This window comes from Electrophorus electricus, chromosome 7, assembly GCF_013358815.1.
Source record: "Electrophorus electricus isolate fEleEle1 chromosome 7, fEleEle1.pri, whole genome shotgun sequence".
In the NCBI taxonomy this organism is placed as follows: Eukaryota; Metazoa; Chordata; class Actinopteri; order Gymnotiformes; family Gymnotidae; genus Electrophorus; species Electrophorus electricus.
Window position 1 is genome coordinate 6,030,821 of NC_049541.1, and position 18,957 is coordinate 6,049,777.

The following is an 18,957-nucleotide window of genomic DNA, read 5'->3' on the forward strand; positions in this document are numbered from 1 at the left end:
CCTCCCTACGGAACGGGAGCATAGAGCAAACCGGAAAAGAGCCCCGGAAACTTTCTCCCGCACGGCAGCCGCAATCAATCTACACTGAACGTGGTGTATAACAATAGGCTTTCGGGATCCACTGCGTCTATTTACAAAAGAAAACAAAACGGTATTCTTGCCCTTTTCTTGAATCCTGTCTTTTGCTAAGCATTCTGAAAAACGTGTGTATTGGAACTGTGACTGCAACTAGAATGTTAAAAAAAAGTGCAGAAATTGCATAATCCACAATTTAGATTGGCTAACAGTTTGTGTGTTAACTGAAATTTCTTGGCAGACAGGTAAAAGAAGTTAAACAGGCTAAAGTCATGTTTGCAGGCCCATCATAATTATGAATCCTGGCCACACTCTGATCTGATGTAGGAACCAGACTTTTGGATTGTGATTTCCTCCACAATTTTTTCCATAACTTAATATACCACCTGAAACCTGCCAATCACTTTGCACCTGCCATTCACTTTGGGACACTTTGCACTCACTACATTTAATGTGATCAGAATTAATTGTTTCTTTGCTGAACATCTGAATCGCTGGAGTGTAATATTGACTAGAAGGGGAAAAACACAAAACAACAGCTTTCATCCTGTCAGCACAAGCTATGTGAAGAAACAATGAAGTCCAATTAACCTTTCTTACAAAGCTGAATGGTCAGCTTGGCCCCCAGATGAAAGAGTAAATGCTAACACAATCCATTCTTCCTTATAATTATCCATTGCTCCTTTTTAATACCACAATCATTATTTTGGCCCAGGGTATTTTGGTCCATTATTTCAGCATGTGATTCATGGTACATTCTGCAGCATCAGTTACGTTCTATAGTTCATTTATTCATTCTGTAGTACTCAGTGTAAAACTAAACGTGTTATGGCTCTGAAGTTTATAATCAGCTTCAGGGTTATTTTGAGCTACTCGTTACAAAGGAAGGTTAATATATATAGCCCAGCTGGTCTCACCTACCTGATGGGAAGCTCTATGGTATGTCATTAAGTGTGCACTGGGTTCAGTGCAATTTAGCAGAGGGGTTATCTGCGAGGCCCTGTTCTACACTTTATCTGAGGGAAGAAGAGACATGAGATGAAAGGGTAGTATGAATGAACATATACAAAAAAGAAGACGAGCGCAAGGGAGAAACAGATGCATAATTAGAGGATGGTGCTACAAGACATTTAATGAATACCCTCTAGCTTCTGACCTTCTGAAACTGAAAGCCACTGAGGGCAGTGGAGCTCACCACACTGCACTCAGTTCATCTGAAGCTTTATTAAATGTAGCCTCATAATCTGCTTGTCCAGAGAGAGATACAATTCACCACGTGGGATGGGCTTCCTCCTCATAAGGGTGAACCTCCCATGTTATCCACTGAGGATAAGCGTTCAGTACTGAGCAGAGTAAACGCACGGAAAGCTGCCGGCCCCGATGGCGTTCCAGGATGTGTTCTCTGAGCGTGTGCAGAACAGCTAGCTCAGGTCCTTACTGACATCTTTAATCTGTCACTGGCTCAGGCTGCTGTTCCAACATGCTGGAAGACATCCACTATCATACCAGTGCCAAAGCGATCTTCTGCAGCATGTCTGAACGACTTCCGCCCTGTTGCAATCACACCCATCATGATGAAGTGCTTTGAGAAACTCAGTCATCTGAAGGCCGTGCTTGCACCATCACTGGACCCCCACCAGTTTGCGTATTGTACAAACAGATCAACCAAGGATGCCATTTCTACTGCCCTTCACTCTGCCCTCACCCACCTGGACAATAGGAACAACTACACACGTATGCTGTTCATTTACTTTAGCTCTGCTTTTAATACAGTAATCCCTACCAGGCTAGTTACCAAGCTCAGTGACCTGGGAGTCAGTACCCCCTTGTGTAACTGGGTTTTGGACTTCCTAACCAACAGACCCCAGGCTGTGAGGCTGAGCAGTCACATGTCCTCCAGCCTCATTCTGAACACTGGCGTGCCACAGGGCTGTGTTGAGGTCTCTGCTCTTCTCCTTGTCCACCCACAACTGTGTGCCTCTGCATTTATCTAACATCATCATTAAGTTTGCAGATGACATATCAGCGATGATGATGAAACAGCCTACAGGGAGGAGATCCAGCATCTGGCAACCTGGTGTTTCACCAATAACCTCTCCCTCAACACCGAAAAGACCAAAGAACTCGTTGTGGACTACAAGAAGACCAAAAGCCGCACACACTCTCCTGTTCATATCAACGGAACAGAAGTAGAGCGTGTTTCCAGCTTCAAATTCCTGGGCGTCCACATCTCTGAGGATCTTTCATGGACACTCAACATATCTTCTCTGGTTAAGAAGGTGTACCAGTGTCTTTATTTCCTAAGGAGACTAAGGAAGGACCATCTGTCTCCTCGGATCCTGACTAACGTTTATCGCTGTACCATCGAAAGTGTTCTGACCAACTGTGTGACAGTGTGGTACAGCGGCTCCACTGTGGTTGACAGGACGGCCCTGCAAAAGGTGGTGAATGCTCAGTGCATCGTTGGTGCACAGCGCCCTGCCTTTGGAGACGTTCACCACCAGCGCTGTGTGCGCAGAGCACGCAGCATCATCAGGGACTCCTTCCACACCAACCACACTGTTTAACCTCCTACCATCTGGGAGGAGATACAGGAGCATCCGTGCTAGAACCAGTCGGCTCGGGTCCAGCTTCTTTCCATTCACCATCACTTTACTTAACTCTACAATATGCCAATAAATACTACTGCTCCTACACCGTTCTTGCGGTGTACCCTGGACTTATTTATATTTAGCATTCACCATACTGGATATAATGTATGTACATCATACACTACTGTTTATATCTATCCTGTACATACTATGTAAAGCTACACTGTAAATATTCAATACATTATTGTACGTACTACCTATATTGTATTGTAATTTATTTTGTTATACTTAATATATTATGTATATATCTTATTATATTTGATATATCTCACATATACAGAGATAAAGAAAAGCAGAGGCAGACCTGTAATAAGAGCATAGATCCCAGTGATTCCCAGTCTTCTGTTAAAAGAGAGCATAGCTACCTGTGATCTCCCATCACACCATATAAGTATCTGTACAGTGCTTTAAACAGCTGCTACCAGTGAGGCAAAAATAACTGGACAAATTAAAATCACATTAAGATTACTAAAATAATGTTCGTCATGTTTATTTTGTGCAGCAAATTGACACCTGTCTGAACACGGTGACCCCGACATCGCTATAAACAAGCATCTTCTCCTGTGATGTCTGTGTGCCTGTGTGACTGTACAAATGCATGGAATATGTAGGAATGGATGGTAATGTGATTGCAAATTCAGCAGTGAATTGCCATTTGCTGTGTAACCAAAGGCAAAGTCCTTGTATATGAACATTCTTAGACTGAATCAAATTTCGAATCAGATTCTAATTTTGATTTTATTTCCTGACTGTTTTGCTGCCAGTCTTGCCTTCAGTAAGTGAAATGCATACTCACTGGGGTTCAGGTTGTGTGACTTTAGCCAGTCATCAAATTCCTACTTTTGGGCCTTGGGAGACTGTAGTTACTGTAGCAATGCCATTGTTTTGCTGCAAGGTGCAGTGCCATCCAGTGAGTGTGGAAGTATTTTTGTTGGGTCTAAGGAGTTAAGATGCTTCCTTGAACTTGACAATTCATCAGGTTTGTTGCAACTGCTGGCAGTAGGGTCATCAATGAAGATAGGTCAGCCATTACCACTGTTTCACAGATAAGGTGGTTCATCTTTATCTTATCTGCCCATAAGATTTAACTAGGTCTGTCCAAAACTCCATAGAGCTTTATGTACTTTATCGCAAAAATTTAAACTGACCTTTCTGTGCTTGAGTGGCATGCATGTTGCAGTAAACCCTCAGAAGTCATACAAGTGTATTCCTCTAATTTTTCAGCTGCATAATCACTTGCTTTACTGGCACTGACTTTTAAGTCCTTGTGCTGAGAGACAATAGCAACAGAGACTAAATCAGAGTCTAAATACAAATATCACATCTATAAATGACTATAGATCTTTAGACAGCTCTTTTATGCATAAACTAATAATGGAGTCGAGTGACGACTTCAAATGTGTGGGGAAAAACGTCTTGAAAGGGTTTATGCAGTGATATAATTTCTTCCTTTGTTTCTGTCCCTAGATCATGTGAGAGGTTGTTTTAGTTTACATTCAGGAACGAAATAGCTGTACATTGAACGGGCTTAATTCTAATGATGGCCGTGATGCAAGGAAGAATAGGTTAATAAAATACTAACAAAGGAACAGACTGTTCACTATATTATGTTCGTATTTTAATATACAAGTCACTGGTACCGGTATCACCCCTGGTCAAAGCTGTCAACCGTACGGTTAACAAATTACCCTATAGCAAACATCTCACGCGTTTACCCTTTTTAGCCCGTGGTATCACATTAGAACCCCAGAAATACATCTGTTACCACGTATCATGGATTAACAAAACATCACGTCAGAGGAGGAATACCGACCCTTAAAACTTGCCATGGCGCATAGACTACTTAAAAATAGAATCCATCGCAGACAGATCATTCAATACAGAACGCCATGCACACATCATAGCCTGATCTCCAAACCAGCAATCAAGTAAGGAATAACGCAGTTATAAAAGCACAGTGAACTGGCACACTTCATTAAGTCACAGATAAACTGGTAGATGTATCGAATCAAAAGAAGACATTTGTGTGACAAAGTGACATGTTTAACTCGCAAATTTTGTAAACGGTCCAAACTGTTTTGTTTGTTTGTTTGCGTTTGTTTGTATTTTTTGTCTCCTGCCTAGTTTCAAGAGCAAGTTCTTTGATCCAAACAAAAATAATAAAAGCGTCGTCGAGCGCGCATTACTATAGAATAGCGCAATCACGCGATTAATACCATACATAGGTTAGACAGGTTTATTACATGCCAAAAATGTATTTGCCATTCATACTTACCAAACAGTAAAGTATGGCAAAGCCATACCACAAACACCCACTTTCGCCATCGTCCCCGCGAAGCTGAACGGCGTCCCCACCACGCAAACCAGCAGATTGCTTATGGAAATATTAAGCAGCAGTAAGTTGGTGAGCGCATAACCTTACAGAGTCTAAACGGCACAAGGACGAGCAGGTTACTGAGGAATCCGAAAGGACCGATGAAGCCCAAACACACCGCTACGACCAGGTGTCCGGTCGCGCTTAATTTGCTATGACTGTCTTCTCGGTCTTCGCGCTATTCACTCCGCTGCCGCGGCTCACACTCATATTGGACACAATCACTGCAATCCGTTCGCGGAACACTTGAACAAGTATCACTGCCTTGTTTTACGTGAAGAAATAGGTCATTGAATTTGTAGTGACTATTTGAGAAACTGCTTCCCCCCAACAATCGAAACAACAGTGTACTGGTACTTCAATTTCTTTTATGTGGGGAAAAAGAGCGGATTCGCTGCGGCTGCACAAACTCGAAGTTTCTTCAGCGGCGGCTCATTGGTTTGAAGTGAGAATAAAGTTTGGAGTGTCTTTGCTCCACCATGTGGTGACTGTAATCCTAACGCTACAGAAACACACTCCGTCCGGTTCGTGACGGTGTACCTCCTTCACAGCTGCCGTCTTTAGCGAGGATCAGCTCTCGCCTGCCTGCTGAAGAAAAATGCAGTTTAGATGTAGTTTCCCGTTATGAAGATGAGTCTTTGGAGCCTATGCAGTTTGTTATGAATGACATTCCCTCTGTTGTATTTCCAGGCTGAGCAATGGCCACATTTACCTCGGTGCTCGCTTACACCGGATACTGTAAGGGTTTTAGCGTGCTTAAATTAGGCCTATTCTAATTTTTTGACACAGCGACGCTTTCCATTTTTTTGCTTTACGATGCACTGTCGTCTATCATATATCATATAACGTTTTTTGTATATCATGTAAACATTTTAGGCATTTATGAAACAAAGTTAAACATTAACTCGGAAGCTATCTCTTATCACACTGATATAAATTATAGAAAAGTGTCATTTTTGGATTGGTTTTGCAATCTCAAGAGATGTATGTGACTCAGTGTCCCGCACCCAATACCTCACCTGTTCTCCATTTTTATTAAGACACACATGTGTTATGACCGTTATGATTCTTATATCAAGAATTGCTTTTTCTTCTCAGATTTACTGCCAACTCTGGAGTCCTGCGTGCACTATTGTAGTGACGCGACGCACTGGGTTTCGGGAGACTTCGTAGCCTGAGACAAGCTGTAGCTAGTATTTGATCCATTTTCCCATGGCGTCATTAGGTTATTAACTATTTATTTATCAATATTCATTACATTAATGTTTAATAATAAGTTATTTCAGCTGCAACATAACCCGAGATTCTTCCACGATTGCCTTCAGTTAAATTGCCTGTTAGCACTATTGCATAATGATAGACTGCTTGATAGCCTACGGCTGTTTTCTAGGTTTTCTGATTAATATTAATGTTTCACTACACGATTGGGTCTGAGTCGCCTGTCTTCCGTGATTCCACTGTGTCCATTAGAAGCAAATGAAGTGTCATGGATACATTTTTGATACATGATACGAACCTGCAAAGGGAACAGCAAGGAATCTCGCCTTAAAGCGCGTTTATGTGCACAGCTGACAGATCGACATTTAAGAAAAACTGACTGATATTTGGAATAAAGGCACCGGACGTTTAGTGATATGTGCGGCTGACCAGATGGTTGTAGAAGACCAGAGCCACAGCTTTTTGAAAGAGACCTATGCGTGGCATACAAAATGCCACTATGACCCCAGCTCGTGAATTACAAATACGACTGCGTATTATAGACAGCGAACAAATGAATTACCGTTATGATATCCCTGTGATTAAGTCATGACCCAATGATTACCCAATGCAAGTGTCAAAAGCACTAATAAACTTTAATCGATGCAACATAATTATACTTTAAACTTGCGTATTAAACTTGGTAACTGTTGTTACAAATGTGAAATATTGCTGAATACTGCACTCCTGTTTGCAAACGTATTTATGTGTGGCTGCTTCGGTTGTAAATAATACAACCATAAATGATAAATATTTGTAGGCAAAAATGGTTTACATCCAGAACCCTGCAATTTATTCGAAAATCATTTAGCAACACCTTTTGTGTATATGGTAAAAACCAACACATGTATGAGCTCTAATTAGCTCAAACAACTTGTCTATCTTGCATGCTCATGCGCATGTAAAAGATATTCAGTACTAAAGCATTAAGGCTCTAGTTCATTTGGGCTGATCACTTGAGCTGGGACAGAACAAAACTGTGGACCATCTTGGTATCAAAGTACTGGATAGGTAAACTCTTTTATATCACATGTTAGAATTGTGACATTGTTTTGAGCAATCCTGAATATTTTTTTTCTTTTGTTTTGTGTGTGTGTGTGTGTGTGTGTGTGTGTGTGTGTGTGTGTGTGTGTGTGTGTGTGTGTGTGTGTGTGTGTGTGTGTGTGTGTGTCCCAGTAGTTGTAGAGGGGCTAGAAGAGAGTAACACTTGGTGCAAGACTGGCTAAAATCCAGTGAAAGTTCAAAATCTTGCAATCATTGTTGACAGAAAACCATTCACAGCAAAGACATTCACAGGAAATCCAGCTTTGCAATAGTAATGCAATATGAGAAGCCTGTACCACATTAATGAGGCTTAATGACATTGGAGACTTCGTCAGAGTCTGATAATAGTAGAGACTTTATTCCTGACACATTATAGGCACTGGTGGTACACTAGAGTGATGTAAGAAAGAAGGAAGAGTTTCATTCCGAGTGATGTCAGAGGAAAGTAGACTACTGCAGTTTTTCCTGCCCAGACCTTAGGGAACACCCTACTGTCCACATTTTTGCTGTGTTCCAGCCCCTAGCACACCTGAATGAACCAGTCAAGAACAGCAAAAATCTTGTCTAGATGTACTGTGAGCTAGGATGGAGCAATAAATAAATAAATAAATACCATCTGACTTGGAGTCCCTGATGACTAGACTGGGAAACATTTGTTTACTGGTTAGAAGCAGGTTAGAGTTGTACTCGGAGGGAAGTACACTAGTAGTAGAGGAATGATGAAATACTCAGTTTGGTTTATAGAGGAAGGAGACTCGTGGTCTAGTCTGAGTGATGTAAGAGACAGTTTTACTTGACTAAGGCTTTTATGCCAGATTAAAATGCAGGAATGGCACTCTGACATTAAATCTGCACGGTAAATCTGCAATCACAGGCTGATCATCATCCAGAGTGTCAGCATGAAGGCCAAAAGCAAAACTTGGTAATAAAACAGTGTACTCAACTAGACAGAGACTACTTTATTATTCACCAGTTCCTTGTTACCACAATTAATGTAATCCAATTTAGCAATATATATATATATAAAATCAGCAGCTATTTTATGGAAACTTCATCCTCATACCTACACTTGCCACTTAACTAGATAGACATGTCTTATAGATGCATTTTATTAGTGTACAATAAATAACTCTCAGCCACCTTATTCTTATTCTTTACTGGTCAGTTTCAAACTACATGACCACAGCTGAACACATTTTTTGTGTGGCAGACCTTGACAATAATTACCAGTGATGATTTGGTAGTGGCATGATTTTAAATGATGAGCTGGTCCAAGCTTATCAGACACAATCTGTTTATCGCAATTATTGAAGTTTTTACATGTGTCCTTGTCGACGTTGGGTTGAAAGAGGCTGACCATGCAGAAATATCCGGCCAATAGCAGTCCTGTGGTCAGTAACCAATCAATGAAGGGCTAGAGGAATGTTATTGCTGTGAGTGGCAATTGATAGACTCTACTCTCTGTGTCCCTGTAAGTTTTACATATATGGTGGGTGTTTCTAATATAGTAGTTGACATGTATATATACAGACCAGCTTCACAAAGCTTCATAAATCTTCAAAGAGCCATGATTCTTATTTATAGGACTCACCTTCTTTTCTTTTGTAAATCACATCCTATCCTTTCTCTCTTTCATATCTAGCAACTGTCATTATCGAGTCTGAGGGATCAGGCAGTTAAATGAATTTGACTGAGACTGAACTTGTTCTAACCTTGTACAACATCCTACAACATACACACTCAATGGGTTTAGTCTGGCATCTGAGCCATGGTGAACTTAGTCAATACATTCGCAAACTGTTTAATGCAGTGAAATACAAGACTGAACCCTCAGCTTGCAGACTCTTCAGTGCACACACTCCTAGCCAAACAACCTTCTGCTATATTACTGCACTATTAAATAACTTATCTAGATATGTGGATACACATAAATGTGACTATATATAAGTGTAAACCTTTAGGAAGATCTGACCCAGGATATGTAGATAAGACAGAGACAGTTGAAGCTGTGTGGTGTAAAATGACCAGAACTTGTCTTCAAGCAGCAAAATTATCCTTTGCTTTCCACCACTATCCTTGAGCTCTCTGCCTCATTAAACAAATACTGATAGCATTCCAAGACTGTTGGTTTATGGGTCAGGAAGGAATGTGTCTGCTTTATTCGTGCTTAGTCATGTATTTGAGTAGGTTTTGAAATGTACATTATTAGACACCAAGCCATTAATAAATTGGTTGAAACTCAAAATCATATGTTGACACTTGAAAGCTGCTAAAAATTGATGGTGTACTGTTAATGAACTTAGTATGGCATTTACATTTCTTACGTTTCATATATTTATTATTTATTTTGCAGACACTTATTCAAAGAGACTTAAAAGATACAAATACCATTTGTTGCAGCTTTGCCACCTATAACACCTGGATACAATAATGGCAAGCTCAACACGATGCCAAATCAATACATGGCTAAAGCAACTTAAATGGATGGTTAAATGGATGCTGACATGGTTTATTTGGTTTCATAATGTTCACTGTAGGTGATAATTTAACAATGGTGTTTTTTGTGCATAAATCTCTTGTCAGTGGCCACACACTGGTCCACAGTATTTTAATGGTATATATTTCAACAGAGAAGACCCGCTGCTTTACATCCCAAAATACAGTGATGATTCAACAGCTACAGTGCTGAAGTAAATCTTACAGTTTTCTTTTGGGTCCAGACAGACCTTTAGATTCAACTTTTTTTTTATTCCACATGTTTTTTTGTTTTTTTTTATGTGTGAGGTGCATGTCATGACTCATTGTCAGAGGAGTTGCCAAAAAGGTGACATCAACAACGTATCATTGAAGCACCAATACCCACTGCATTAGCCTTCAAAGCCTGTCATTCCAAGACTGTTGGTTTATTGGCAGCAGGGAGAAATGCCTGCCCTGTCAATGACTGTTGGAACTGGGAGAAGTGTATGGCATGTCACTGTGCAGTGATCTGCTATTCATCTTACTCAAAGCAAGTCAATGGTGGCATCAAAAATGGGGAGATTATCTTTGTTTCTGTAATTTATTCTGTGTTATAGAAATACTCTGTGTTTCATTTTTAAAAGACAAAGAATGATTTGGATTGTTATACAATTAAGGGAAAGGGTTTCATTTGATGGCTGTATATGGGTGAAATTACTAATAAAAAAGTTTATGTATAAGTTTATCTCATTCCAAATAGCTAAAGTCCTCATCAACTCAACATCAGCAACTAAGAGCAAATCATTTGGCTCTCTAGGTTTGTTTGTTTATTTGGATGGTTGGTTTTGTTTTGTTTAAAACAGAACTAAAAAACTGCATTTGGTGTGGGTTTTTTAAACTATTTTTTGGTTGTCAAAAAACAACTGCAAAATGCACGCACACACACACACACACACACACACACAGTACATGGACTGATGGAAATAGGATCTGATGTGTTTGCATAATTCATGAGGCATGGGGCACAGTTCAGCTGAAGTGGATTCACTCTGGCCTGCTGTTCTCATTTTTATACTTGTGTCACCAAGACAACAAATTCACGGAAACATTTTTAGTGGCTGGATTATTTTCCAGAACATTTCTGCATCTTTTATTTTTAACAATGGAGGAATTTTACACATGGTTACGAATGCTTGTGTTTACTCAGTCACCCTAAGCTTAACAGCATGGGGATCCTCAGAGGGCCGCTAACTCATGAGGTGTTGAAAAGATGGCCACCGACAAAAGTTAATTGGACATCTTCTCATACCATGTTTTAAGTTCGAGATCTTCAGTGTGTGATTTCCAGTCCCTTTTCAAAAAGCCACAGTCACAGGAATATTATTGTCATGGTTGGCCAATCATCCAGCAGGCGGGACACGTCCAGTCATGCTCAGGATCACAGCACACACCTGGACCCTCTCCCAATCACCTACCTATTAATGCTCACCTGCTCACCTGTTCCTTGCTTCTCTCATTATTTAAATCCGCAGGTTCCCGAGGCCAGCGCAGCACATTAGTGGTCTGAAAAGTACTGGAAATTCATAATCCTCTTTCATATAATATTACCCTGGTTATAATCCTGGTTATAATTACATGTAATGTTATGTAATGTAATGTTCAGTCATTACATAATTTAATGATAAAATAAGTAATTTTGTGTGTTAAGTGTGTGTAACATAGCATCTACTTCAACACAAACAATCACTGTTTGCCAGGTATGATTCATTTAATAATTGTGAATAGCATAATCAACTACAGTGTTTCTCTGCTCCTCTCCACTGGTTTTCAGCAACAGTGGGTTTTTGCTGTTTATACATCTGTTGTGTTTACAACCTCTTCCTCCACCTCTGTCGGTCTCTTCAAGCAAGACTATAATTTTAGCTGTGGGTGGACATCTCCAACCAAACGCATAACTGTCACAGATCATGTCCCCTGGGTCATTCAAGATCAGTTAACATCCTATTAAAACTGGATCAATTCCAGATTTCTTTTGGACAGGAGAAAGGTAATTTTCCAGGGAAGGAACAACCTTCCAGGGAAAATATAAAAGAATTTTTTTTGTTCTATAGCTCTTCTATTTGACAGGAGGTATAGAACATCCAGATGAGAACTGTGAAAGATGCTGAGTTATGTGGGTAAAGCACTTAAGTCGGTACCCAAGACAGCTGTTTTTGTTGGGTATTTATACTCTATAAAAGTCAACATTGTCATCTTAGGCTAGTTTGTCAGATTTAATCTCAAGTGTTGGTGACTTTCAGTAAACTAGGCTGCAGCTCTCAGATCTATACAGGTCCTGAAGGCAAGAGCACAGAAGAGAAGGAAAGAGTCAAACAAACCTCAAAATATTCATATGGAGATGTTGAACTGTAGTGTAGGCCAAATTGTTCTGCGTGGCCTTTGAGAAATGATGAAACCACTTACATTGCAGACAAATGGCCTGATTCGGCAAGCCCAATGTGCCCTGTCCTCCGGCAATGATCCTGTGAACAAAGCGCGATGACAAAGTGCAGGTACGACCTCTCCTGTCACCTTCACTTACCTAAAGGCTGCTTCTCCGCGCTGCCCCCATGTCGTGTTGGAAACATTCTCGGACGTTCATTATGGGCTAATTATGGATTAGGCCTAGACTGTTCTGTCAGCAAATCAAGGCTAATTGCTAAATGGCTCACCCACATACACCTTGTTCCTCTGACACGTGTTTAAAATAGTGTCCTGAAGTGTAATTTGGTGTGTCACTGTCTTGTAATTTGGTGTTCACTTTTCAGGGGGATTTTAGTAGGAAGAACACTTTTTTTGTTGTTGACCATGTAGACTATCCAGACTTCTGCAAGTACTGTTTTTTTTTCCATGGTGATGGAAGGTCATTTTGGAGCGCAGAAGAAAACAGGATATTTTTATTGCTGCTTGCCAGTGTACATCTTCTAAGTGTGTGGTACAAGCACATGAAGAATAAACACTTTAAGCATTACTGTCACCATTGGCTTCAGCGAACAAGAATAGGCTCAATAAGGCGATCCTTTTCTCGCGCCTGAACCAGGAACATTGTATTCTTTCTTTGCCATTGACTGCATAGAAAATATTGCTGTATTCATGTACCTCCTAGTTTTACTGATCATAAATCCAGACACATAGTATACAGATTAATCCATAGACCATAAATGTTAAGCAGCCATTTTTCTTTTGTAAGGTGATAGCAGCATCTGTCGCATGACATCTCCCTGTCCAGTTGCAAAGGATGGAGTGATCACATTCACCCTGACATTCTGTAGAGGCGGCACATAAATTTTCATGGTAGTAGGATGCTCTTGTAAAGCAAGAAGAGGAAGGTGTGTGTGTGTGTGTGTGTGTGTGTGTGTGTGTGTGTGTGTGTGTGTGTGTGTGTGTGTGTGTGTGTGTGTGTGTGTGTGTGTTGAATATAAACTAGAAGGTGCTAAAACTCAAGACCACGGGGGCAGGTGTGAGGGAGGTACCAGGAGGCATGCCGCTCTTTTTCTAAGCTTGTCAGGTAGGCTGTACAACACCACAACTGTATGGACGGAGCATGCTAAGTGCCACCTCATTATGCTAAGCTGTCCTCCTTGCAACCTTCCAAAGTCACTTTCTGAAGGCATTCAAAAAGTTGACACCCAGCATGGCCTTAATTGCTGATCTCTGCCAGTGATACAGCATGCAACTGAAGCAAAAGTGAAACAAGTTAGAGCAGATGAAGGTAACATTGGCTAATGATATCACAAAACCAACTACTGAACTTGCCTAGGCTGCCTTCTAAAGATTATAAAGGATGTTAAAGGAACAACTGAAAGAGGGTTGCAGAAAAATTGGTCAGTTTCTAAATGGACCCTTTGGGTTCAGGGGGAACTCTCCATGGTGCCTGCATGGCCAGTACTGCTTCTCCTGGGAGCATTCTGCTGTAAATATAACTAGGCACCCTCGGCTAGCGCCCTCAACTTCTTGGGTCAGCAGAGCACCACACAGCCATTCATCAAGCCCCCACTCCATATGCAAATGTGCCGAAGTGGAAACGAAGCTTACGACACGCACGTTTTCGGCGGCCAGCGTACAGATAAGAAATTGTCACCTTGCTGTCACTCTCGCGTGTGCTCTAATGAGAAAAGAAGCAGCAAGCGCCGATTCCGTTCAGGCAGGCAGAGAAAGTGTAACTCATAATCTCTAAGCGTCTCACCTCTCAAGGTTAATGCTAGCCCCGCCCCCAACCCCTGCCCCGCCCCTCGCAGTTCAGGATGTCAATACACAGGGTTATGCTCTCCAAATGAATTTTCGACGGCTATTGATTTTTGTTTGGACATGGATGGGAGTTTTTTTAAATTGATGGCAGTTTCAGGGAGACATCCTGAGGATATGCTGCAGTTGGCGGCAGCCTACAAAATTTCCACCTATAGACTATAGTCGAAACTCTCTGATCGTAATAGAGAGAAAACGTCCAGTCAAAGTTAATCAAAGTCATTCAGTCATTCCTGAATGAAAGCCACATGATGCACCCTTTGAAGTTCAAACCAATAATGGGATGTTGACCTTACCACAACAAGACAAGACAACCCAAACACAGCAGCAGAGGTTAGTTTAGTGAGCAAGCATACCTTATTCCTTTTCTTAAGTTGCCCTGCACAGGCAAAATTCACTCTCAAAGTTGCATTTGGCTAAAAAGCGATGTTGTTAAAATGCGATGTACATTTCAGGGATGTACTAACCGGGATTTTTGATTTCCTGGCTGGTAACTGCAGGTGTGCTCAGAGTGCCATTACACATAGAAGTCATTTAGTCCCCTTCACACAGGTCGCAATATGTCTATATGTGGAACCATTTCTCCTATTTGCTTTGTGCCCAGTGCAATCTCCTTTTATTTGATTTCATTAAATTATTCATTAACATAAGTTTAAACTTTACATATTACTGTTTTGGTGTATATTTTTCACAGAAATTTTTGTTTGGAACATTTTTATATGCATGTTTTGTTCTAGTCATATTTTGTATGTTTTTTAAGCATGTTACTAATGGTGGGTGGTTAGCTGTGACATTGCTACTGGCCCCTGTTTATTCCTGATCCTCTCATGTGGGTGTTTTGCCTGGTGAAGTCCACAACCTGGTGAAGTCAAAACATTGCAATAATGCTTGAATAAATAAGGGAGCTTGGATAATACAGTGCACAGACATCATTCTCTTGTAAAGCCCTTATGAAAGGAATATGCCTTCATTATTGCTGAACAGCCCAGCCTCGTGCTTGAGGCCTCTCCCAGCTTCGTTTACATTTGTACCAGGTATTAGGGCTTCTCAGTTGCCTTGTTTAGGCATGTTGGGAATATGCATAGAGCAAAAATGTGGTATATCTGGGGGACTGGGTTGGGAACCACTATACTGTTGCATAGGCCCACAGCATGAGAGCTTTGAAGCTAACATAGTAAGGTTTTTTAGTTTCCGTGCTCCAACTCAGCTTATTCTGTAATTATCAAACCCACTCATTACATACACTCACCAGCCATTTAATAAGAAACACCTGCCATGCAGCTATATGACTATAGTCAGGGATGCTCACAAATCTTTGAGGTCAGGTTCAAGTCATGTGCGAAGTCTTGGAGGGATAAGTCCAGCTTCCAGCCCTAGGATTGAGTTTCAGTTTGAATTTGTATATTCAAGTTTATTCATGCATTAAAATCTGGGAGGCGATAACAGCAGTGCAATTTTGGAATAAAATGGGTTTGAAAACACCGCAGTTGCGCCAATCCAACCACATCAGTGCGGGTGTGACAACGGGTAAGGAAAGTCACTTAGAAATACACTGGTATTATAACTCTAAACTATGCTTGGACTTGCAAAGTACAGAGCCTGTAATGTTTTTGATGTATTCTGGCTGGACCACTTTCATCTCAGCAGTACCCCAACATATAAAAACCCCAACAACCCTCCCATTGCCTGATAGCCTGATACCCTTTTACTGTCTAAACATACCTGACGGTGACACCCAAATAATACCCAATCAGCAGTGACTCTTGGCACAGCGACTGACCAGGTGATGAACAGGCTGACGAATCATGCATGTATAAAATGCTCATATAATACAGGTGTATCTAAAAAAAGTGGCCAGTGAATATAGGTACAAGGGAGGTGTTTCCAATAAAGTGCTCGGTAGGTCTAAATCCACCAGTGCTTACTATTTTTGAGCTAATCTGCAATAGAAGTGTATACATCAACTAAATGTCATGTTATCTGTGCCTCCCAGGATGTTTGTGTAAGTGAGACAACATGAGAGAGAGAGAGAGAGAGAGAGAGAGAGAGAGAGAGGGAGAGAGAGAGGAAGCTCATCAAAGCCACTGAAGGGTAATAATTCAGAGTGGCATACACCAGGGCCTGCAAAGCCTAATAGTGTGTGCAGAAAACAGATGAATGGCTTTTCTGCAGAGTAAATGCATGCCTGCTGATCAGAGGAAGTGAAGCCCCCACAGAACCTCAGGCATTAAAAATAAAAAGACCTCCCTGAGTTCAGCCAAAGACATTGCAACTGTGAGCTCAAGGGCAAAACCACAAACCTTTGTTGTCATATTGCCTAACTAATAAAGTGCTTTGAACTGTGGCTGGTTTGTTTTTAAAGCTTTTAGAGAGGAATGCTCTGCCAACATGATTGAAAGATTCAAGCTAAATAAATTGGTTTTATTTCTTCCTGCTGTTTTAGTGCCTGGGCTTTTTTCAGATCAGATCAGTCTTTTTAATAAAAAGACTAATTGCTACAGCAGGCCAAAGTAACACTACATACCACACACAAGAAAACTTGATGGAATATTATGGACATATCCTCTGATCTATCCAACTAACATAATAAATCAGGCACTCAGTAAATATGAAAGGGAAATCTGTGTTTTCCTGGGTTTTTTTTAATAAAAAGGGCATTTTCTCTCACCACCAGGGATCACCGCAGTTTCATACGCACCTCATCCTGCTGTGCTAAGCAAAAACTTTAATTGAATGTCACATAGAGCTGGGGACAAAGACAGAGTGAAGAATTATCTGAAAGGATCCATTTTCTCCATGGCCTTGTAGGGTCCCATGGAAGGGAAAAGTGATTGCACTACAGGGCATCTTATTCACTCAGCGCACAGTAATTTGGTGGACATAAGGGACCAGATCTACGTTCCCCTTCTCTTTGGACTAGTCCATTACCACACTCGGTTTCAAGAGATGGAGCCTTGCCTTCAGATCTATACCGTGAATAGCCTAGCATCTGTCCATTGTGTATTACAGATTACCAAACCATCCCACACTGGCTGGCCATTACCGACCATGGACTCAAATTTCTTGCTGTCCTTTGAGATCGAACCTTTAAAAGAACACTTATAAATGTCAGAGCCTGTGTACGAGCACAGAGGAAGAGCAGAGGGGATGAGATGAAGGCTATGAGAGTCCAACAGGTTTAGAAAGCAACTTTGGTTAGGGACAGATTCACACTGACACTGAAGGTCATGGAGGGCCTGCTAATCCAGGCAGTTCTACTGATGAACCACTTAAGAAGGAAAGCGGAAATTTCCTGCTGGACTCTGGTGGAAACTTCAGAAAGTATCTGACGGAAAGACGGGAGTTAGCAATCAGTCCTCTGGGTTACTTGGGTGAGTTTCGCGAGTTCATTTTTCATCCTCCACACATTGCACTCTAGCTACCTTCTTTTCTTAAAAAAATGGATGATTAATAGAACTAAGAGAGTGTTTTGTGTCAGTGGAAGCAAACACCATTACAAATCCACCCACTACAGAGTCAGCATTATGTTCAGGCCTTAGTTAATTAGATAACGTTTCACTCTGTAGACTTTATATCAGTGTGTTTCCTAAATAGATTATGCCTCCTGATTATTCATCTTTAGACGTGCAGCGGAACAATGGTGGCAGTAGAGGTGGAGTACTCATCTAGGATATGACTTATAACCTGTGGTGTAGTGTGGTTTGGTCATTTATGTTCACTGAATAGCTCTGCTTGTAGCTTTAGCACGTGGTTAATTAGTTAGCGGGATGGGCTTTATACTAGTCACTAGAGATTGTGCAGTGCTTGTTTGTGAAGGACATTTGATAGATGACTAGTAATTCGGTCTCAGCACTAACTGCTGTTTGCAAAGACAGAAAACGCATTGTGTGCAGAAAGCTTTGTTGAGTCAGTCTCTGGTAGGATTTGTCTTGGGTGAAGCTCAAGGGGTTGCATGCAGCGAATGTGTTCATGATCTGTTAAATAAGTCAAGGTTGGGCATGTACTGCCTTATGTTGTTTTGGGATCAGACAGAATTGTGAGTTTTGGAAATAATTGTTTGTTCCTTTCAGTAAATGTTGCTGTTCCTGTGCCTGTGATTGGCCCTGGCTGTCATGGACTGCAGCCCACAGATGCCTGTGGCATGTATGTGTGTGTGTGTGTGTGTGTGTGTGTGTGTGTGTTTGTATGTTTGCAATTTTTTTTATAGTAAAATTATTGTAATTTTTAAATTACTATAAATATTGCCGATTAATTTCAGGAATATAGAATGTACAGACCATATGAAGATCAAGTTGCTAGATTGACTGTAGGCCTAATAGTCAACAGAGAGAGTGAAAGAGGATGAATTTGAAGTGGTGGAGAAAGGCAGAAAAGAGCAGTTGCTTCATTTAGAGCTGTAAGTAGTGAATGCAACAAACAGAACAAACAAGAACAGCCTGCCAGGAAAGTTAACATCTGTGCGAGCATTACAACTCTTTGGACATCACAAGTTTATATATATGTTTGTTTGTTTTTATTGTCCCATTCTGCAGATAGATTCTTTTATAGTCTCAGGCTCATTGCAACAGAGCGGGTTTGGATCAAAAAAAGTGGGTACCTCTAGTAAAAAGGGAATTGATCCGAAAAGCACAAGAGGCCTATATTACACTAGACTTTGCCGACAGTGATGATTATCAGGTTGTCAAAGAGGTAGTTTTAAAGGCTTACAAGCTATTTTATGATGTGTATAGACACATATATTATACTGCAAAGCTGGAGCCCTGTCAGACACGTGGCTACAAGCCAGTGAAGTGTAAACTTTTCAGGATTTAGGTA

At 40.9% G+C, this 18,957-nt stretch overlaps 1 protein-coding gene across 1 annotated transcript in view; it reads right to left on the reverse strand.

Annotated features, from left to right (window-relative positions):
* Window positions 1–18,957, reverse strand: part of tmtopsa (teleost multiple tissue opsin a) — a 43,892-nt gene that overhangs the window by 19,395 nt on the left and 5,540 nt on the right. Inside the window, 3 exon segments of the mRNA XM_035528111.1 lie at window positions 4,998–5,051; window positions 5,054–5,128; window positions 5,131–5,278. Of these exon segments, the coding sequence (XP_035384004.1) occupies window positions 4,998–5,051; window positions 5,054–5,128; window positions 5,131–5,278 (277 nt within the window).